Genomic DNA, 22,569 nt, shown 5'->3' with positions numbered 1-22,569 from the left:
GGGTTTGGGAGTAACCAGTGGACATCCTGGTAGCTAGTCAGGCAGATCCAGGCTGGAGGGTCTGGACTGGAGGGAGGGAAGTATTGGACAAGTATAATTTGAGGGAAGGGCAAAGGACAAGTACTGAGGCTCAAGGGCAAGACTTCAGACCAAGCAATGACTGTGAGGTGGGGTATGGTAAGCAAGACAGAGGAACCCAGTCTCATGAGGCTTAGGGAATCAAGGTAGAAATGGTAAGCAAGTCAGAAGCCCACACCTGGAGCTCAGGCCCAAGTGGAGCTGAGGGGTGCAGCAAGGCCACAGAAAGACCGGCCGCCACGCTGACTCAGTGGCCGTGTATAGAGCTCCAGCTCTAGGTCCCTGCCATTCCCCCATCTAAGATCTAGCTTGATCCAGGAGCCCAGAACAGAGTACAGAGCACAGAGGAGACAGTTTAAGAGGCCCCAGTCCGGTGATAGGGAGGGAGGAGTGGGCAGAAATCAGAACTGTCTATAATTTGGGAGAGGGCTCCGGCTGGCATGTACTGTTGGGTCTCTTGCCTCAAAGTAGAGAAAGGCAAGGAGACATAAAGCAAACCATGAGTTGAAATGCTTGCTTATTTCAACCTCTGATCCTCGATCAAAACTGTTTTTAGTTATTGTTACTGGTTGATAGCCAAGTGGACTCCTGTTGTTTCTCTGTGCTTCCTTCCCCCCAGCCACTTTGGGATGGAGGGTCTGGTAGATAGGTGGACTCGGACAGTCAGGGAGTCGAGTCTAGGCAGCAAGATGGTTGAGAAAAGAAGATAAGCATGAAGGGGACTGCCATAGATTCTCAAGGGACTCTAGGGTGAGTGCTCAGCCCGGCTGGCCCCCTAGGATCAGCACTTTCCTGTGGGGAGAGAACCAGCCAGTGGGTGTCAAGGGTGCCTAGCATGTGATCTCCCTCCACAGATCTTGTCCTGCCTCTCCAGCCCAACCTCTTCCTCCAACACCCTCCTCACCTTTCTGCTCCTTCTCCTCTTCTATCTGAGCCACCTTCTGGAATTGACACTTGTTACGGTCCCCTTGGTTTTGGTTTGAACTCCTCCCCACTATGATTCTGCACCCTCAAACTGGCAAAGCATCCCTGAGCTGCTGCCCTAAGTAATACCCTTCCCCCTCACCTGGCAGTTGGACCCTTTTAGGCAGGCACCCCTCCCACTGGTAAGCTCCCACCAGACTCACCTCAAAGATTTCTGACTCCTGGATCTGAATTGGTTTGGGATGAGGGTGCTGTAACACAATCCTCCCATATTAGAATCTTAGGGGAAGCTGTCTCTCCTTAACCACACCTTCAGAGTTTTCCCTTTTGTGGTCCCTGGGCTTCTGGGGCAAACAATGTCCCCAAAACAGGTGACAATGAAAATCTAGTGATGACACCAAATTGTGAGCCTCCAATAGGAAGTCAAGGCAGGAAACTTCATCGAGAAAAGGACTTAGCACAAGAGCTCTGGGGATAAGCAAATGAAACAAAATACAGAGTAACCAAAATAAGGCCTTCACTTCCCAAAATATCCTTGCCTTCTCCTAAAGCTGGATCCTCTAACCACAGAAGAATAGCACAAGTGAAGTGACAAGCTTAAATCCAAATCCCCACTCCTAACCTCATGGAGGCTGCCTGTGGTTTTGTAGAGTCTCCTACTTTTTCAAACGTATCAAAGACACAAATTTTCCAGGCATTCATCCCAAAAGGAAACTCTCCAAAAAAGTTTATCACCCAAAGATTATGCAGATTGGCCCTGAGATCCTCCACTGTCAACTTCTGCTCTCTCCCCACCACCCTCAACACACAGTGCTCAGGTCCGAAGAGAGTTTTCCTGTAGCAATTTCTCTACATCATGTTAGCAGAACTGGCATGCATCTTTGCGCCCCACTTGAGCTGCAAAAATTGTTACTACCAGAAATGCTTCTGAATTAAACCAAATCAAGCTCTGATTCCTCACAAACCAAGCTCTGTTTGAAATCCCATGTTGGTCATTTTTTGTGGCTCTGTTGCCCTCTCTCCAGGACTTTCATGACCCGTGAGACAATAGGAGCAAGTCCTCTAGTTTGGGCTCATAGTCACTGTCGGGTGACTATGTTTGTGATTATGTATGTCCATGTGGTAGCTGCTTCACAAACATATTTATGACCACCATGCCCAGGTCAGACGTGGGACAGAAGACAAAGTTCCATGAGTATGGTGTTTGAACCCTGGCCCTTAAGCATCAGGCATCCATCCCTCCCTGGGTCCTGTCACCCTTGAGAATGAAGCTTTCCCATCCTCTCCCCTACCCAAGCCCCAAGCCCCTGACCTCTCCTTCTCTAGGACAATCAAACCTTCCTCTAGCGGGGCCTGGACCTTCCAAAAGAAGCCCAGGTGTTTTTTCCTCTGTCCTGGAATCACACGCACAATGCTGTTCTTTCCAGCCCACCACCACATCCTCCAGGGCCAGATGGATAGGGCTCTAGAAAGGAGAGTCTGGCTGCCCTATCCAGTGAGGCTCAAGGGAGAATGCACTCTCTATTCTTTTGCTGACAAGCCTGCAGCAGCAGGAAGGACATGACCTTCATTTTTCAATAATTTGATCCGTTCACTTATCATCACATATCTTCTTAATTCTAAAACAATCTACTTCCGATGTATTCAAATTCACTTATGGCCAGGCACACAACAGGGACTCAGTGCAGCTTTGGTGACAAGTATGAAAGGATTGTGTGAAACCCCTCTTGCTTCTTTCAGCTCACTGAGATCTGGCTCATTACGATGTCAAGAACTAAGGTGAGCCTCCAGAAATCTACACCCAGGGACTGGCTCATGCTGTGGGCAAATATACCTTACTAAGAATGTGTCTACCTTGTTTGTTGAAACAATTTGTTGCATGTTTGTTAGGCACTGTGAAAAATTAAAAGAAATAGATGACACGGCCCCTACATCTAACAACTTTTATTTTATAGCTGGGAATGTATGCACCCATGATAAGGCTTAAGTTTAACAATAGCATAAGGTAATAATGAAAGTAACATCACAAGGCACATTGGCATATCTTACTGGATTGCTGTGGCCATAATCCTGAGTGGTGGATATGACCAGGATTGATCCCCTATTTTGTAGATGAGGAAACTGACCCTCAGAGAAGGCATGCTGTCCTCGCATAAGCCGTGTCTCTGGAGGTGGAAACTAACATGGGGCCAGAGGAGGCCACGCCCAGCTGTTACCCACTGGTTGCCTTGCCCCCCACCCTGCCTGACTTACAAACTTCCCAAAACACGCATATACGCACACACATAGTATGACTCCACCTTGCGGAGCAACTGACTCTGTAGCAGTCTATAAAAATTTTATTGTTCCTTCTTTTGGAAAGTTGCTGGATCACCCCAGCACTTGTAAGTAATACAGCAGTCCAACCCCTGCCCTCCACCCTGTCCCTAACCATAAGCACCCAGGGAAGCTGAGGAAGTTTGGTCAGGGGATTCTGAGGTCACAGACCTCCACCTGTGGGTTGTTGACCCACCATCCCATCTGCCCCAACCTGTCAAGGAGACAATTACCCTGGGCCGGGCGAGAGGCACCCTGGTTTTCCAGTCTCCTCTCCCACTCTGCCCATCAGTCTCCCTAGTACGTCAAATGGACTTCCTGCTATTTCCTGAACATTCCTCCTCCCCAGACTTTGGCTCATGTCCATCCCTCTTGGAGTGGCCTTCCCTCAAATTATGCTTATCCAATATGCCCACCTTCAAGAGCTAGGTCTAAAGACAGCCTCTTCCTCAATCCTTCTTCAGTTTCCTCTATCAGTATGTGAACTCACCTGTCTCTGAAACACCATAGTTCACCCTCCGCTTCTTATTACAATTATTTGCAGGTTTGCTTTACTGGATCAGAGTCAGAGTTCTGAGTCTGTGTCTAACCTCTGCCACTTTTGACCTGTGCAAAATTGGAAAACTGAGCCCCAAGAAGCTCACCAGTAAAACGGAGTTTCCTAAGGATGAAATGAGATAATTAGGAGGAAAGCACTTTATAAATGACAATGGGCTTTACTTGTGTTATACATAACCACTCTCTGCCTCAGTTTGCACATCCACAAAAATGAGGAGTAGGAATAGTGCCTGCCTCTTGGATTTGCAGTGAGGATTAACTGAGCTCATCGAGGTAAAGCAAATGGAGCACAGTTCCCTGCCTCAGTCTCTGCCCTACACATGACAGAAGCAGAGCTGGGAGCACAGACCCAGCATCACGCTCTCCACTCTGACCACAAGGCTACGCAGGATTCAGGACGCCGTTGCAAACACTCCTCCACATGGGTGACTTTTGGAATCTGGGCAGGAATTCCAATGCTCTGCAATAATAATCATCATCATAAACAGTTGGTGGTCCTTGCGTCTAGGAAATTAATTTTCAGGGGCCAGGTCTGTGTTGTGATGGAACACGCCTCTTCCTCAGAGGGAGAGACTGCAGAGTGTGTGTCTATAAAATCACAGCTGATCCTCAGAGCCAGATGAAAGAGCTGCCTTCCTGAGTAGGTGGCTGCTGCATCAAAGCTGGAAGTGCCTCTCAAATTACAGTTTGGGGAGCATTGGCCCTAGTCCTCCATGAGCCGTGTTATCTAATTGCTTCAGTTCAGATTTGATGCAAAGAGTGAATAAGTCAGCTTAGATTCTGGGTCAAGGATCTGCATCTGAGAAGGAAAAGAAATCATAGACTATCAGAGCCGGAAGGGGCCAATTTGGACCACGGTCCTTGCTGAGCACCTCCAAGCATCCCCCTCCCCCTTTCTTAGCTGCCCTCCCTTGGTGCTAAAAGGCTATATACCCTTTCCCTTTAAATCATGGGTCCCTAACCCTTTAGCCACAGTTGACATGACCAAGAGTGGACCAAGCCAGGCCAGTCAAACATCCTCTCCTGGAATTCTGGAGTTGGAAATCAGATACGCTGGTGGGTTTCTGTTAGGATCTTTACCCAGGAAGACTCACTTTCATGGATAGGATACAGATTGGAAGCCTGACAAGGAGAAGTGTATGGGAAACTTGGAACTCATTCCAGAGAGAAACAGCTCAAGGAGGCCGCCCCATATAAGGAAGATTGCAAAAAAAAAAACGTCACCAAAGACACTGAACTTCTTTTGTCTCATTGCTTTAGTTAATTAACACAGTGTCTCGCACATAGCTGCTGCTGAACAAAAGTTTGTTGACGCTTGAATTAATAATCAGAAATGGGTGGAGACCTAATCACAGTTAGATTTTGGGGAGAAATAAATAGGCACTGAGCTGCTCAAAATCAGGGGCCAGATTTATGTATAGTTCAAAAACAGGAAACAATTAATCAGGATAGTGGTTACCCTTATAGAGATAGTATGTGGAAGGAGGCACAAGGGGCTTCTGGAATGTTCTAATTCCCAGTCTAGGTACTGGTTACCCAGGTCTGTTGAGTCTGTGAAAATTCCATGAGTGTATGATATATGGATATCTCTATGTATGGTTAACAAAAAGTTTAAAAATAAAACAACACGGAGCTGGCCCAGTGGTGTAGTGGTTAAGTTTGTGTGCTCTGCCTTGGTGGCCTGGGGTTCACAGGTTTGGATCTCAGGTGTGGACCTACACACCACTTGTCAAGCCATGCTGTGGTGACATCCCACATACAAAATAGAGGAAGACTAGCACAGATGTTAGCTCAGCAACAATCTTCCTCAAGCAAAAAGAGGAAGATTGGCAACAAATGTTAGCTCAGGGCCAATGTTCCTCACCAAAAAAACAAATAAGTAAAATGAAATGAAACAAACAGGGGTCAGGTCTTGACTTGCCCCCAGAGCCCACCTGATACAGTTCTGGCAGGACTGCAAGGTCCCAGCTCACTAGCATTTTCACACAAGTGATATCTGGCTAAAATAAATAACCCAAGTGTCCTGGAAGAGAATAGGATTCAGAGGGCCAAGTCACAGAAGAGTAGCCTCGTTCTGAGAAGAGTTTGTGGTAGAGAAGAGCTCATTGCCAAGAAGACAACCCCAAATCCTGTGATAATAATGTGTCTGGGCTAATGTTTTATTCACAGACCTGGAAACACACATATGTGTGTGTGCACATGTTCACATGCCTTGGACATTTTGATAAATTCATAATAATTATAAAAGTAATAGTTATTGAACCTTTCTTCATGGCAGGCACTATGATACCTGATGAAATGGGTACTATTGTTTATCCTCATTTTTCGGATGAGGAAATTGAGGCACAGAGAAGTTTAGTGACTTCACTAATGTCACAAAGCTAATAAATAGCAAAATCAAGTTGTCTAATTCCAAAGCCTATGTTTTTAAAATAGTACTTTCCATATCCCCAAAAAGGGACAAACAGAGGTTTTTACTCTTGACTCCTCCGTGTAAAATAAAAGACAGGAAATGTTTAGTTTCATTTATTAGTGATTTATACCAAAGGTTTATACATCTGGTAGCAAAACAGATGAGCTTGTTTGTTTCAAGGGGTAAATAGGAGATAATTAACCTGCTGATAATTTCCCCATAAGCAAATGTTGGAAGGGAAGCAACAGAGACAGTGGTTCTGTTATCACACAATCCTCCTAACAATTTTATGAGGTGGGTCGTCTTGTCTCTAGGTTGCAGAAGAAGAAACTGAGGCTGGGAGAGATTAAGGGTCTCCCTCTCTATTCAGACTCTTGCCTGGGTGACTCCAAAGCCCAGGAAGGTATTTTTACCCCCGAACAAGGCAATCTACATCCTTGGGTTGACCTCTGAACTGAACTGACCACTCAGCTGTCAGTTTGGACAGGAGACTCGAGTGTGGCCTGGCCTTGCCCTGGATCAGGTGTGCTCAGTGACTGGGCTGTTACTTCTCAGGGCTTCTGTCTGTCTCTGGCAATACTAGGGCCAGAGCTCACCAGCTCAGTGAGCACCAAGAAGAAATGGTCACACCAAGGAGCAAATCCACACTGGACTCCCTGTAAAGGGGGAACCCGGGAACCCAGAGAGCAACTGCCAGCACTCGTCCCTTGGAGGAATTTGGCTGATGACTGAGAAGTCACAAGCCACACCAGCTTCCCCGGAGGAGAGAAGGACATGAGTAACGGCTTCCTGTTGGACCACACACCTGGGGGAAGCACCGTCATTCCCAGCCATGAGCTCACCGTCCTTGCTCAGACTTCAAGGCAGACGGAGAATGAGGGGAGGTGAAAACAGGCTGGCGTGACCTTTGCTTTCTCTCTTATCTTAGCTGAGAAGATACTGGCTGCTGGCTTTCCTACTGCTGTTAATGATGTGTGACTGTAAGACATTGCAACTGCAACTTTTAGTGTGCGTGTGGAACATTTGTTCACTCAATAAATGTAAGTCGTGGTCCACTCCCATTGAGCATTGAGAGGGGCACTGTAGTCCAGTGGTCAAGAAGGTGACTTCTGGTGCCTGAATCGGGTTCAAGTCCTCGCCTGGTTCAGGCCTAGTCGAGAGAGTGTCCGCTGCTTTTATTACTTGTGTTATTACTCAGTGGAAGTCCTAAGCTGGGTGCTGGTGGGGAGAGGGTAGCTCTCAAGGAGTGTTCCTGCTAGGAGAGGCATTAAGACAAGTACACAAATAGCCTGTGATTGTGAAATAGGAGACATGCAGAATATGACAAGCTACCCAACAGGTAATTCAGAGTTATAAGCTCTGTCCCTTTCAAAATCGTCCCTTTGGGAGGCCTCATATTTACATATTAAGCATTGTTGCTGATGGTTAAAGGAGCTTTTGAACATTTATTGATTTATTATTATAAAAGTAAAACGTTCATTTTTGAAACTTGGGAAAGTACAGGAAGTATTTCAGAAATTTATCGTGATTCCATCATCCAAGAAACTATTGTCCATATTTTGCTGTATGTTCTCTTGTTTGTATTTTTTCCGAAAGTATTTTTGAGCTGCACATCTGGAGCCTCTGTTCCCTTAGACTCTCCAGCACATTCTTTTGACTTTGCCTCTTGGGGCACATCTTTATCCTTTGAAGGTAGGTCGGCATTTTGGGAACACCCGTAAGTCATCAGGAACCAGGTGCGGCAACTTTGATAAGTGATCGAGCTGGGGGATTGTTGCTTTTGGTCCAAACACAAGATGGTAAAGCAATGAAACAAATTTTATTGAGTGGCCTGTAAAATAGCACTAATGGCAATTCCAGTGGGTAGCGTGAAATTTGAGCTTGCCACAAGCAGCGATTTAGAAATAAAGGATCTCATGGAAGGCCAGAATGCTGGGGTTGCCCATTTTTAAATTTCTGGTGCCCGGGGTTATGCCTGACAAATAATAGGCAGCACTTAAAAACAGTTGGGTTCCCTGAAGGAGATTGACAACTTTATTTTTTCATTGATTTTCAATTGCCATGTGGCTCTGGCTAGTGTGGCTTTGGGGGGCATATGTGCCAAAGTGGATTTTCCTCCAAGAGACTCAGGCAATTATAAGCCCTCCAGAATTTTCTGTAATACACTCAATAATATATTTTTAAATAACAGTAAAAGGAAAATAAGAGATTGTTAACACATTATATAATTCATTTTAAAAATTGTACTTATAAAATTAAACCTTAAAGATATGCCTACATTCCCTTTTGACCACCATATCCAATCCTGGGCCCCCTCTCACCTCCCCAGAGGAAGTGAAGTCAGTTATCAGATTGATTTTCAACTTTTCAAATCTTTTTTATGTTTCTGTGTGTGTATACATATATATTATACATATATACTATATATTACATATGTTCATATATATCATTTTTTACTAAATTGCATCACCATATGTATGATTCACTGCTGGCATTTTTCATTCAACTAAATGAAAACTGACCATTTTAAAGGGGAAAAAAGCCACTTAAATATTTAGGTTCTGGTTTACTTTCTTTTGAAATAGGCTCTTGACTTCCTAACTAGCCCTTCCATGGTGCTTGGGAGAATTTAAGCAGTGAGAGAAAACAGAGGCACATAAAAACTTCCACACTGGGCTAGCCCTACAATTTATCAGCCTAGTATTGTACATCTGACAGTGGCACCAAGGAATGCAGTGGAGAGTATGGGCTGATGTCAAACTCCAGGATTAGAGACATCCTAAGACATTCTCACTGTCCTTCATGACCCATGATGCATCTGTGCTCCACAAATGTATCAGGCTTCTTGAGAACATATCTCTATTTTCAGCTTGTACCATTCTTAGGGGATAATGAGTTCAATGAGTTACATCTGCTTTGAGAAAGATGTTTGCATCCCTGTTACCATCATCTGATCTGGAAAATTAGCTGGACTTCATCTCTCACCTTATTTTCATGGATATCGAAAGAGGATTTGCTTCAGGGAAATAGGTGTAGACATTCTTTCTCTTGTTGCTTCCATCTGGCATAAAGAGTAGAGGGAAAGATTGAAGTTGGGAGCCAAGAGCAGAATCATCATAACTGGACTGGCTGGCATCGAAGTATACAGATGCAGTGGTTTTCTCCAACCTCTTCCTAAGACAGATGCCACCTGTAACAGCCCCACAGTCTGGGGAGGGACAAGAAAAGGAACACAGCTAGAAATGAGATGGCTCCCACCAGAAAAGCCTTCCTTGGGTGGTATTTTAGGACATTCGCTCAGGCTGCCTTGTCCTCAGTCATCTCACTGGCATTTAAGTAGCCCCTTGGGTTACAGATCATGGCAGGTGCTGGGAAGTAAAGAAGGCCATGCTAAAAATACCCAGACTCTTCTGGAACTCTGCCAGCAGCCCAGAGCTCTCTCCTCAAGCAGCAGGACCTCAGAAAAAGAAGAGAGAATTTCCTCTGCCTTAAGCAGTAGGAAAGATCTGGCTCCCTCCTTCACTGAAGTTCCTGAGGTGGAAATGGTCCTCTGGAGAAAACACACTCAACGACGCATTTCTACTGAGAAACAGCAATTTCTACTGAATCAAGAAAACAGGCTCTCTTAAGGAGAAGCCAAGCTCCCAGTAGAAAGTACTTGGGGAGAAGGCTTTTGCTAGTCAGCCAAGAAAGCAAAAGGGCTTTACAACAACAAGGAAGTCTACTGCCTATTTGCAGTGACCTAGGCCCGCCCTTGGGCCTCCAAACCAAAGAATCTCAACTGAAAATTGAGTTGTTGGTAGTGGGTATGACATAGGCACAGGAACAAAATTTCAGAAAGCCCAATTTTGAATTTACCTAACACAGCCGCCCTTCTAGCGCCTGGATGAGTGATAGCTAGATGTCAGTTAGAGCAGGAGGCACCAGGGTTGTCCACATCCCCAGGCATTTTTGCATCGCTTTTCACAGTCTGCAAAGTAAGAGTGGAGTTCTGCCTGCCACTCGGGAGGCTGCAAAGGTCACTTTCACCTATCTTCTTGTTAAGGACATCAGTGGAAACTTGAGGACCACGTATGAAAACATAAAAATGAATAGGTGGGCATCCAATACAAAAAGAATGCGGGGTTTGCTGGAAAGTAATAATTAAAACCATTCCTAGCTCAGATGTGGCCCCTGAGGCTGACCTAAGCCTCTAGACTGCGAAGCCCATGGACGCTCTCATTTCTGCACAGGCTGGGGCTTGAGGACGGACTAGATGCTGTCCTGACCGCATATTTGGTCTTCATTTTCCCCCAACTACACTGCCTGGATTGATTGGTGGCTCGTTCCTTTGCTGACCCAAGAGTTTTGAGAGAAGCAGGTGTAGATCTCTAATGAGTACCTTGAACTCTCCCTTGGAGCTACTAGAAACAAAATTAATGTACCTCCCTTTCTATCTTTGTGAAGATGTCCTTCTTGTCCCGTCTTGGACCATAAATACGAGAGTAAGGAAAGGTTTCCTTGGCCAAACCACACTTTGTCACCAGGTTCTCCCAGCAGCTGAGAGTGGAGGTGGGTTTAGGAGCCCTGGGTACAGTACTGAGCTGGCTCATGCAGGATAAGTCACCCCTTCAGTCCCAGCCTCATTCCTGTCACCTTTTAATCAGGTTCACATGTAGAGGAGATCTCTGGTGGCCCCCTCTCCTCTCCTCTTCACCTTATAAAGTGTTGCTTTTAAATATGAAATCAAACATTCATATAAAAACAGGCTGGGGAATGGTATGAAAAGGGCACCTTTGCAGGGGGCTGGGACATCCAGTTCTTGTCCCTGCACTGCCGCCTCCCAGCTGGGTGATCTTGAGCCAGTTGCTGCCCTCAGTTTTCTAATCTATAGAGTGGGAATAACAGCTCTCATCCTGTTGCTGTCATGAGAGGTTATGAGGAGGAGAAAATGAACTTGAAAGTGCTTTTAGACTTTACAGAAATAAGGAATATTGCTATTCTTAAGGCAGCTAAATTCCACTACAAGTCAGCTTGATTAAACCTGTATGTAGTTGTTCCTATTGAAAAACAGAGGATATAAGGCAGGAAAACTCATGGCCTTTTTTTGTACTGGGAGAATCACTTTGCCTGTACAAACCCTCCAGGTAGCAAGTGTACTCAGAGACCTCGCAGCAGAATCAGGACCAGATGTGCGTCATTTAACAATGAAGGAAGGCGTCCACAATGGCCCAAAGACCTTTCTCAGAGCTCCAAAAGCTCCCTGGAAGCAGAGCATATTTGCCTTGGGTCCTTGATAGTAGCATCACGAACCTTTGAAAAAGAAAACTCCCTTGTGTATGAGGAGAACATGCTGTATCTTGTTCTGTGGGACAATGAGCCATGAGCATAACACACTACATTCCAAAACCCAGTGGAAGAAGCAATTGTCTCTCAGTTTAATTATAGATTCTTCATTTTCCCTTAATTGCTTGAGTCAGCACTGTTGACTCTAGGGGAGTCACGGTACACAGGTGGAGCTATTGCTGTTAAACAAGGTGTGACTATCAGGTAATGAGGGTTTTGTTTTGTTTAAACACACAAACCCTCACGTACATATTCAAGTGAATGTGTCTATTAAAGGTGTCACACTAGTGAGCTATGTTCACGTTCACTGTCTTTTCTAACCAAATATTAGGCAATGTAAAACGGCAAGTACAGGCGCTCTTATGGTGGGAAAGGGACAGTATATTTAATGTTAAAGCTCTCCCAGAAAATCTGAGGTATGTGATCCTCACAGCAATATGAGGGGCCCAGGCAGCATTTAGGTCGATGGTAACATGCTTGGAAATTCACATTAAATGACCCCCAGGGAGAGGGTTTTACCCCACATCATACATAAATATTTTTCCTGGAGGAAAAGATTCATGTCTCTTATCCATCTTCCTTGATCCCATAAATTCTAGTTAAATACCTTGCACACAAAAGGTGTTCAGTAAATATTTGTCCTACCCTATCACAATACTTATATTCATTCTTCGGAAAATAAATCATGGAGTCCATATTTTGAATGAAAATAAGATCTTTTGAGCCTAGATTTGTTATCTTTTCTTCCCAGATACTGCTTCTCCTACTGACTTGCATGGCTAATAGCCAATGAACAGTCATTCAATTAACATTTACTGAGAAATGACTGAATACCAAGCACTGGAGAAATATCCTGGAAATTCCATGGACATTCTTGATGTTCACATAGAACCTCTGGACCAAGGATGTTGTGCAGGCTCCCACACCACCGTGATCTGATCAGCTTATTTACTTTCAAGGAACACAGACTCTCTCATGTAACCTCAGGAAAGAAAGGGGGGTTATTATAGGGACCCCTGGAAATGAAATTTGGTCATATTCTCCCAGCCCCTTTCTCTCAGTGGTGCTTCTGTTTATCTTGATATGTCTGCTCCATTCTCCTTCCTCTATAAGCAGACTTCTCTGCTTCCTCATAACTTATATTATGCATGGCCGATTATGGTAGATTAGGCAGAAGAAGCTAGCTATGCTTCAGTAACAAACAACCCCCAGATCCCAGTGGCCTAAAATAGCAAAGGTGTATATTCTCGCTCTTGCTGCATGTTGATGATATGTTGGTTGGGAGGAGAGGGGGCGCTCTGCTTATCACAGCCAGTTGGGAACCCAGAATGATAGAGCAGCAACAGCCTTGAAAAATGAACATAGTGAGGCAATGTGCTAACTCTTAGAGTCCACCATAAGTCACTTCTGCTCACATTTCCTTAGCCAAAGCATGTCAAATGACCACACCTAACTTAATTGGGTGAGGATGTGCAATGCTACCAAGACCCTGATTGGGGAGAAAGCCCAAATATTTGTGAATAACTTTCATCACCCTCATTCAAGGCATCTCTAGACGAAGATTGTAAACCCCTTTTGTTTCAGCAGCCACAGCTAATGATTCATATTTTCCATGTCCCTTAGTTCAAACCACAGTGAGAAAGAAGCTGAGTGGCCCAGTCCATCTTTACCTGGCAGACCATAACGCTAGGTCCCTGGTTAGCCTATGGGTCTGTCCTTGAGTCATGGCCAGTCAGCTGGGGAATAGGGATATACAATACAGCACATGGCTGTCCAGCCTACCCTTCTTGATCCGATCCACGGACCAGGAGATCTGTCCAGAACAGAAGAAATTGCTGTTTGAGTTAAATCATGCTGTTTTGCTTGTCCTAGCCCTTGATGACAGAAAGGTCATGGATGGTGCAGTCCATGAAGCTGGGTTGGGTCTGACTGGCTCTCAGGCTATTCATAGGGCAGAATCTCAACAGTGGTGAAGTGGAAATGATTGAGTCCAGGGACCTGCTATGTTAACCCATCAATCTAGGGATCAATGATGCGGTACCAAGGGATTTAAACAATTGGCTCTATGCAGCTCCATTTCCATGCTCGGATACCACAGTCTTCATCCTCTGAACATAGCCCTGGGGGAGAGGGGCAGGGAGGGGAAGAAAACTGCCTGGCTTCAATACAAACAATAACACCTGAACGTCTGAACCCAGAATTCAGTCCCTTCACCATACGCCCCCAATCTACCTTTCCAGTCTCATGTCCCAGTTCACCCAAGGAAACCTACTGCCCAACCACCATCAAACATTCCCTTTTCTTTCCTTGGCTCATACAGTATCTTCCTCTCTATCTGCCACCTTTCCTCTAAAACCAGTTTAAAGACCACCACTTTTCAGGAAAGTTTATTCCGTCTGCTCCGACCTGGTCATTTCGATTTCTTCCTTCTCCGAATTCTTATACCCCTGCTCGTGCTGAGCACCTGGAGGGCATAGATGTGTCTTATCATTTGGGAATCCCAGAGCCTAGTACCTGCCTGGTATAGAGCAGATACTCAGCAGTGGTGTGCTGGAGGAATTGTCTGTAGCACCAGTTCATTTAAGGAAACTTTGAGTTGCTCTCTTATGTTGGGCACAGTGGAGAAAAGTCAGTACGACATGGTCCCTCCAGGAGTTTCACTAGTTCAGTAGTCTCATTTTATAGATGAGAAAACTGAGGCCCAGAAAGGGGAAATGACTTGCTCTCTGCCACCCAAGAGTCCAGAATTTACTGAGCACGTTGCTATGTGTAAGACAAAATGCTTTTCATTCTTTATCATGTTTTCATCCTTGTAACGACCCTAAGAGGGAAAGAATTTTTATGCCTACTTTACAGAAGAGAAAACTGAGACTTAAGGAGATTGTAACACGGCTAAGGCTGCCCTGCAAGGAGATGGCCAGGTCAGAATTGGATCCCAGGGTCTAATTTCTGAGTCCCTACGCTTGCCCCCTACGCTGAGCTTCAAGCTGAGGAGTCACTCCCTGTGGTCCACGCATCTGTATATTGCCCACAGGCCTTGAACTTTGTCAGTGCTCCAGTGGCTGGGTTGAGATACGGTGATTAAGGATTCTGGTGAATTTCTGTACCACGCAGCCCCTATGCACACAGATCTAATCTTCTGACCATTAGGTCAGGGTATTTTTCCCTCCTGGGCACTTGGGTTAGTGGAAGAAACTTGATAAAATCCTGGAGAGGAACTTGATTGTTCTCTGAAGGATTTACAAACTGTTTGGCCTGCCAAATCTGCTCAGATACTGTCCAGGGAATATTCAGTATCCGTGTAGTACAGGTTGTGAATTATTCTATGGGGACTGTGAACAAGACCCTCACCAATTCTGCCGCAGCCAGTCTCAGGCAGGGCCTTGAGGCAGCCCCCTTTCATCCCTTCCCATCAAAGCTCTGAAAAGAGCAGGCTTTTCCCCACTGGCAGCTGGGAGGAGTCAGAGACTTGGGGGAAATCGTCCTGCCTTAGCAAGAGCTCACTGTACAGAGCTGGCCTGTTCCCTCCTCAGGGTTATGGCTGTGACACAGTGACTTCGCTGGCATAACATCTAGCCCACATTTTCGCAATCTGGTACCTGAGCACCTAACATGGAAAGAGGCCGATTCCATAAAATCAATGCAAGAAAAATGATTAAAATGTGAGATCCGGAGGCACCTCAGGAATCATCTACCCCCTGGATTTAAAGAGGAGGAAACTGCAGCCCCAAGGCTACTTGTCAAGGTCACACAGCTGCTGGTGATGGAGACCAAAGACCAAGTTGCCTGAGTCTAAAGTCAATATCCTTTCCTCTTAAACTCCCAACCTCGCACCCACCCACCGACACAACGCTGGCACTCTCCCCTTTGCGGAAGCACCACACACAAGCACAAGCAGAACTAAGCCAACTAGGTCCTAGGTCCCTAAAATGTTGGATTGTCCGTCCGTCCCCCCCCCCCGCCCCCCCCTCCCGCCCCGGGGGTAAGGGCACGCAGGAGACAGATTCCCAGACATTCTGACCCGCACCGGCAGAGAAAGTCTCAGGAGCGGCCCCCAGGCCTTCCTCCTAACCATCCCGTTCTCTGCTCCAGTTGAATTTCCAGAAAGTGAGCACCCAGCTGACACCTGGCCAGCTGAGAGCTGCGGGGAAGGGCTGGGCGGGTGCAGGGAGCGCGCAGGCCCGGGCGCCGGGTGAGACGGCTGCTGGGGACCTCCGGGCCTGATGCTGAGCGCGCCCGGGTCTGGCGGCTCAGCAGGGCGACGCGCACCCACTACCTGCCCTATCCCCCCCGGCCTCCTGTGACTCAGGGCGGGCTCGGCTGGGGACCCTGGTGGCGGGACGTCGGCCCTGGGAGCAGGGGGCGCCCCAGCCCGGACTCGGCCCCGGTGCCCTCTCCCAGTCTTGCAGGTTTGGAAATAGGGCGGCCTCGCCCGGCCACCGCCTCGGCGGCTCCGGTCCCCATATATAGTCATATCCACCGTCAACTGGGAGGGCGGCAGGCGGCAGCGAATGGGCGAGCGGCCCCCGCGGGAGGCGCGGGGAGGGGGCAGGGGGCGGAGGGAGGAGGGGGAAAGGGGGCAGGAGGAAAAAGCTTTTCCAAAAAAGTATTGGCTGTCTTGAGGAATGCGGTCGCCCCCTTGGGAAAGTACATATCTGGGAGCAGCAGGCGGCTCTGCGCTCGCACTCCGGCTCGGCAGCCCCACCGCGCTCCCGCCTCGCCGCTCCCGCCGCAGCCCCAGGGCCCCTCACCGCCGCCACCATGGACGCCATCAAGAAGAAGATGCAAATGCTGAAGCTCGACAAGGAGAACGCCTTGGATCGAGCGGAGCAGGCAGAGGCCGATAAGAAGGCGGCGGAGGACAGGAGCAAACAGGTCTGCGCCTCCCCGGCCCTGCGTCCGCCGTGCGCCCGCGCGCTCCGCCCGCCCGGATGCCCCCGAGCCCTGGGACCCGGGCCTGGCACCCTTTCCCGGCCCCTCACCCGGAGGACTCGGGGAGCCACCCTCACTCCTGGGCGGCGAGGGACGTGCGTCTGAGAAGGGGGAGGGGAAGAGCCAGACCCAGGCTTATTCTAACTTTTCAGTCTCGTCTGAGGACTCTTATTTCCCTTCTCTGTTCCCAGAGCTCGCGAAGTCAATTCAAGTCCTAGAGACACTTGATTGTCAGGATTGGGAATCAGTTTTGGATCGAGGGTGGGGTAGGGTGGAGGAGTGAAGGAATCAAGTCCGGGAAGTGTTAGTAGTTCTTCTGGACTTTTGCCTGGGGAGAATAAAAAGCTTCAACTGGGATAGAGACTGGAGGCGGGGGAAGTCATGGAGTTTTCCCTAAGAACAAAGATGGGACAGAATAGAGAGTAAGGCCAGGGAGACACCGGCGTTTTACTGCACGTCCAAGTTGTGCACTTGAGCCCGCTGGGACCTCGGCAGGAGTCTCCTCTGGGGGGAGGTGGAGGGGCGGGGGGGGGGGGACCACGCTGCGATTCCAGCTCGGGGCGAGAGGAGGTTACCTAGGGACCCTTGAGCCCCAACTCGGCGGCGCCCCAAGCCCGAGGAGCCCAGCCAACCCGGCGCCCTTGTGTTGTGTGTGTGTGTCTAACACCCGGTCCGTGCCGGCCGCCCGCGCCCGCCCGCCGCTGCCCCCAGCTCGAGGAGGACATCGCGGCGATGGAGAAGCTAATGCGGGCGTCGGAGGACGAGCGGGACCGGGTGCTGGAGGAGCTGCACAAGGCGGAGGACAGCCTCCTGGCCGCCGACGAGGCCGCCGCCAAGGTACCCGGGGCGCGCGGCGCGGCGCGGCGCACGAATGGCTAACTCTGTCTCTCTCTCTCTCTCTCCCTCTCCCTCCCTGTCTTTCCCTCTCTCCCTCTGTTCCTGTCCTTCTGGTTCTGTGCACCCACACCCCTCCCCTGCGGGATCACGCTGCCTGCTGCACCCCCCCCCCCCACCTTCCCCGTCCCCCACGGCCAACTCCCAGCTGGAAGATGAGCTAGTGTCGCTGCAAAAGAAACTCAAGGGCACCGAAGATGAACTGGACAAATACTCCGAGGCTCTCAAAGATGCCCAGGAGAAGCTGGAGCTGGCGGAGAAAAAGGCCACCGACGTAAGTGCACGCACACAATGCCTCCCTCACCTCCTGCCCGCGTGGCCACTGTGGGGTCACCACAGGGGTCAGAGAGCAGTGGAGGAGGGTCACCTCCCCCTGCTGGACACCTGCACACAGCTCCGCCATGGCTCAGAGCACTGGATGCTGCCTCCGACTGCTACTGCACACATTCATTTATATTTCATCCATTCCTCTCTCTCTTTTTCTCCTTCCTTCTCCCCACCCCTGGGGGTGGAGTGGGGTGGGTGAGAAGCTGGGAACATAGAGCAGCTGAAATTGGACTTTGGAGGTGAACCTTGCCTCCCTGGTGGCAGAAAACTTCTGAGGTGTCATCACCAAGGTTTGTGCAAACAGAATGCCTGGTTTTCTTCGCTCTTTCCTTTTGCCATCTCTGGTGGGTGGGAAGGCCTGGTTTCCAGTTGTGGGTCTAGTCAGGGTACAGAGGGCCTGGCCTCTAAGTGGAAGGAACGGCATGGTGCTACGTTTGCTTAGAAGACTGAGCTTGATGGTTGGGTGCAGAGACACTTGAGGCCTCCTTTCTCACTAGGGAAGTTTTAATCCAGCCCTTAAGACCTGCCTGGGAAGATGATACTTGCTGGGTCTGCAGTCTGAGAGCACCAGATCCAGAAGTAAGCTGGGAGTTATATATAGCTCAGTGCTTTATATGGTATAGTGAGCTTGCTGCCCACCCCCTTCCTGCCCGCCCCACCCCCACCTGTCAGCCTTCTGACAGCCACCACATAGTTTCAGGGGTGATGCACACACTGTGAGAGCTCTCCCCGCACTTTGTCCGATGCCCTTTGGAATCTTTTTAGCTGAAGAGCTGGCCTCTTCTGCTGAATAAGGCAAGCTAAGCATGAGATTTCCAAAGGACTGACTTCCTCTCACACTGTCGGATTCCATTCTAGAAGCTAATTAAGCCTAGAGGCCCAATTAGGAAAGAATTCCTTGGGAAGTCAGTAACAATTCCAAGAATGTATGAGCACCCAGGAAAGCTACGCCCGAAAGTTGAACTACCAAGTTCAAGGGCAGAATTTTTTGTATGAGAGTAAAATGCAAATTGCTAGACGGTCTTGGGTCTTGAAATCAGTAAAGGCTTTTTGTGGCCGGAAAGGTTTGAAGTGTCATTTCCAAGTGCGCTTTGTAAATGAGAAATCCAGACACAGGACATTTAGAATCTGACAAAAAGAAATTTTCAGTGACAATCAAGATTCCTGGAAAAGGGGGCTCAGGGAAGCACTGCTTTAGCTAAAACATTTAAGTTACAAACGACCTGGCTTTAGAAAAAGAGCCAAAAAACACATATAATTCTGTGCCTGCTTTGTATAATGCAGATCAGATGTCTGCTCCGTATATGGCTAAATGGAGGATGTCTGTCCCCCAAATTCTCCAGCAGGACGTTTATTTAGTTTTTTCAAAAGAGCCGCTGATAGATCAAGGAGAGATATTCCTTATAAGGAAAAGAATGCAGAGAATTTGAAAATAGCCCAGTAAGACTGAAGGCAAGCGAAGGAGAAAAAAAGCTACTACAATGCTTAAGAAAAAAAGATCATAATTATTATATTTATGGAGTGCTATCATGTCTTTATTGAAAAGTCTTGTTTAGGGAGCATTGGAATGAGGTAGGGCAGAAGTGGAAAAGAGGATATTTAAAGCCAGCTGGGGGCAGGGCCAGGAGGGGAGGGAGATTTTTGAGACTGTTTTGGTTCTTTTTTTCCCACTGGAAAACTGTCCCTAATATGGTACGCTTTTTTTTTTTTTTTTGTAGTGTATTGATCATCTTTCCCTTTAAGACATTTTAGGTTGTTTGAAACCTGTAGGGATGTTGAAGTTTGTGAAGAAATGCTATATTTGGAGTAATTCCTAACTAGTAAAAAGAGTCAAGATTTGAGGAGGAATAGACAGATGTCACTAGGGAAAGGGGAGGTGGGAGGGAGGTCAGCTTCCTGAGGTAGAATCATATTACATTTGAGATTAAGACATTTCACTGGCGTTACTCACCAGTGTAAAACAATTTCACATTTTTCTATTAATCTATCAGCATACTTTACAAGTTTTATTCCAGAAGTGGGCTCTTCCTAGCTTTAAAGTTATAATTCAGGTAGCACCTGGGTTTTTTAAAAAAATTTTTGTTGTCGTTCCACCTAAGTGAGGCTGAAGGGGATCAAGGTTCCATTTTCTCTCTGGCCCCCAACATCATTCCCAATAACTGTGATGTACCTGATATTTACAGTATGTAAGTCTTTATTCCCTGTAGGTCTTGGCTTCCTAAATCAGTGATTCTCAACCTTATCTAAACAGAATCACCGAGGGAAGTTTTAAAACCCCCAATCCAGGCTGCAGCCCAGGCCAGTTAAGTCAGAATCTCTGGGAGTGGAACCCAGGCGTTAGCATTTGTTAAATACCCAGGTGATTCCAATGTGCAGCCAAGGCAGAGAACAGCTGTCCTAAACTCTTGTATAATGACATCAGCATGAAAATGAACTCACCTGAAACTGACTTTCCCAGGTGTTTGAAAAGCAGGACATTAAGTCACTAGTTGGCTGTTTAGAACACTTCTAAGTGTCCAGCAGTTTCCCTGGCTCCTCTCGGAGGCTCCCAGATGCCCCCAGACGCCCCCTTCCCCCACCCTCGAAGTTGGAGGCCCCTGGTGTGTAGTCCTCCTCTGGGGAGGAGTTGTAACCTCCGCCCTGACCCACCAACTGTGTGGCCAGAAAGCGAGGGGCTCCACCTACAGGACGGCCGGTGCGCGGGTTTGTGAGCGTCCGCAGAGGCTGTGAGAAAGTCCATAGAAAACGGATCAGGAAAGCAAAGGAGGGGCGCTGTTAGGCTTTGGGGTAGGGGGTTGTCAAGCTCGATCTTTTTCTGCATTGTTCCCACCCTTAAACACATCAGGAGCTGACCGGGAGGGCCTCCTGTGAGAAAGGCGAGGAAAGAAAGCCGGGAGACAGAAGGCATTGAAAAACGCAGACCAGGGGCAGAATTGGCAGGGGATGCCTCCCAGAGATTGTGTCCACTGTGGTTTTCACCCAGCTGCAGCCAGAGGCTTTTATAGGGCTCTGTAGCCTTCCTTGGTGTGCCTTTTAAGGCATCCCAATCCAGCCCAGAATTGGTCAGATTCCAGAAGATCTCAGAGGTTGATCTAAAACCAGAGAAGGTTGTAACTAGAAGGAACCCTTGAGATGACTGTTTTTATGGAAAGTAAAGTGAGCCCCAAAGAGACTGGCAGGCCCGAGATCACACAGCTGGTTATGGGCCCCAGCCTGACTCTTAAGACCGTGCCTGCGTATTTATTAACTAAAGCTGTCATTTGAGTTCTTAACTATGTACAAGGTATTGTGCTAAGCGTTTTATATTATTTCAAAATCCTCACAGCAGCTCTATGAGGAAAGTAATACTATTAACCCCACTTTTACAGATGAAGACCAGAGGAGTCAAGTCATTTGCCCAGTCACACAGCCAGGAGAGAACTAGGAGCCAGTTTCTAACCTAGGAAGACAGCATTTAGGAGACTTAACCGCCGTGCAATATGTTAGTGGTTTTCACTTCGTGAATTTTGAGGGGCAGGAGGGTCCTTATGTTTAGGATCTTGTGTTCGCGGGTTCTTTATAACGAGGAACAGTCCCTTCGGGGACACATTCAGGCCCCAAACCCCTCGCTCAGCTTCCCTCCCTCCTGGGCATGGGACTCCGGGACTCCGGAGCGGCGCGCTCCGCCACCAGGAGGCGACACCATCGCCCTTCGCAGCCAGGTCCCTTACCCCGGGTCACCTCGGAGCCGGGGAGGGGCGCAAGGAGTCGAAGTAAAATTCCTGGCGCGCTGGCCGCCCTCCCGGAAGGGCCCAGCCGGCCAGGTGCCCCGCCGCGCGCCCCCCGCGCCCAGCAGCCCTGCTGCCGCGAGCATGCGCAGTGCCTCCCGCGATTTGCGAATTCCGAGGGTCCGCGGCGCGCGCCCCGCCCCGCCGCCTGTGCCCGCCCCCGGCGCTCGCGCACCCGCCTGCGGTTCGTCTGCGCCGCCCGGGAAGCCGCCACTTCCGGGCTCGTTTTGGGCCGCAGGGGGCGCCCCGATCGCGCGGCGCGTCCGGGGCGGGGCGCGGGCGGTCGGGAGTGCGGCAGTAGCGGCGGCGGCCGGAGCGCTGCAGCCAGCCTCGCCCACCGCAGCCTGCCCGTCTGCCCGCCGGCGCCCCGCGCGATGGCGGGGAGCAGCTCGCTGGAGGCGGTGCGGAGGAAGATCCGGAGCCTGCAGGAGCAGGCGGACGCCGCGGAGGAGCGCGCGGGCAGCCTGCAGCGCGAGCTGGACTACGAGAGGAAGCTAAGGGAGACCGTAAGGGACCCACCCATCACCCACCCCCACCACCACAGCCACCGAGGCGCCTTCTGCCCAGTGCGCCCCGCAGCGCCCTCGGGAGCGGGCCTTCCCCTGCCCCCAGCCACCCCCTCCGGGGCGCACCTGGCGCACCTGGGCCAGCTGGCGTCGGGTTCTGGGGAGGGGCCCTGCCGGTTCTCCTTAGCCCTTTCTTTCCATCTCGCTGGTCTGGAGTAAAAGCTCTGAAGGGAGGCAGGAGTGGTGTTGAGAAGGTTCTGGAAGCAGCGCTTTCCCAGAAGGGGCTGTATTTCTGGGGTGTTTGCGTTCGGTCTTGGTCCCCTGGGATGTGCACTTTGCGCTGCTGGAATTATTTACTCTGAGGGTGGGGAGGGAAGTCCCTCCTTTTGGAAATCCGTTTCTTTAGGGAGGGGCGCTGACAGGTCAAGTCTGAGGCATTGCCAGATTTGGGAGCCCGGTGGTGCTAAACTCCCCCATCCACGTTCACCCTTGGTGTCCTGGAAGCCTGAGACATTGACAATGCCAGGTT

The 22,569-nt window shown here is 48.9% G+C and overlaps 1 protein-coding gene and 1 long non-coding RNA gene across 26 annotated transcripts in view; one reads left to right on the top strand and one right to left on the bottom strand.

Annotated features, from left to right (window-relative positions):
* Positions 1-7,724: 7,724 nt before the first annotated feature.
* LOC123282911 (uncharacterized) lies at positions 7,725-22,368 on the bottom strand. The gene is made up of 3 exons (XR_011501638.1): positions 22,176-22,368; positions 9,275-9,497; positions 7,725-8,066 (listed from the first exon to the last, which is right to left on the bottom strand). It is a non-coding gene; the product is annotated as an uncharacterized lncRNA (long non-coding RNA).
* TPM1 (tropomyosin 1) overlaps positions 16,155-22,569 on the top strand; it is a 27,219-nt gene continuing 20,804 nt past the window's right edge. For 2 of the 25 annotated variants that reach the window (XM_070504467.1, XM_070504468.1), the window contains exons 1-2: positions 16,297-16,489; positions 17,258-17,714. In XM_070504467.1, the coding sequence (XP_070360568.1) occupies positions 17,418-17,714 (297 nt within the window). In that variant the 5' untranslated portion in view covers positions 16,297-16,489; positions 17,258-17,417. Of the gene's footprint in view, positions 16,490-17,257; positions 17,715-21,646; positions 22,041-22,569 lie in introns of those variants that run through there. The other 23 variants (XM_070504464.1, XM_070504465.1, XM_070504461.1 and 20 more) reach the window with 21 other exon arrangements.

This window comes from Equus asinus, chromosome 2 (assembly GCF_041296235.1).
Source record: "Equus asinus isolate D_3611 breed Donkey chromosome 2, EquAss-T2T_v2, whole genome shotgun sequence".
NCBI lineage: Eukaryota > Metazoa > Chordata > Mammalia > Perissodactyla > Equidae > Equus > Equus asinus.
Note: the sequence above shows the minus strand (reverse complement) of the source record. Positions and strands in the feature narration are given on the sequence as shown.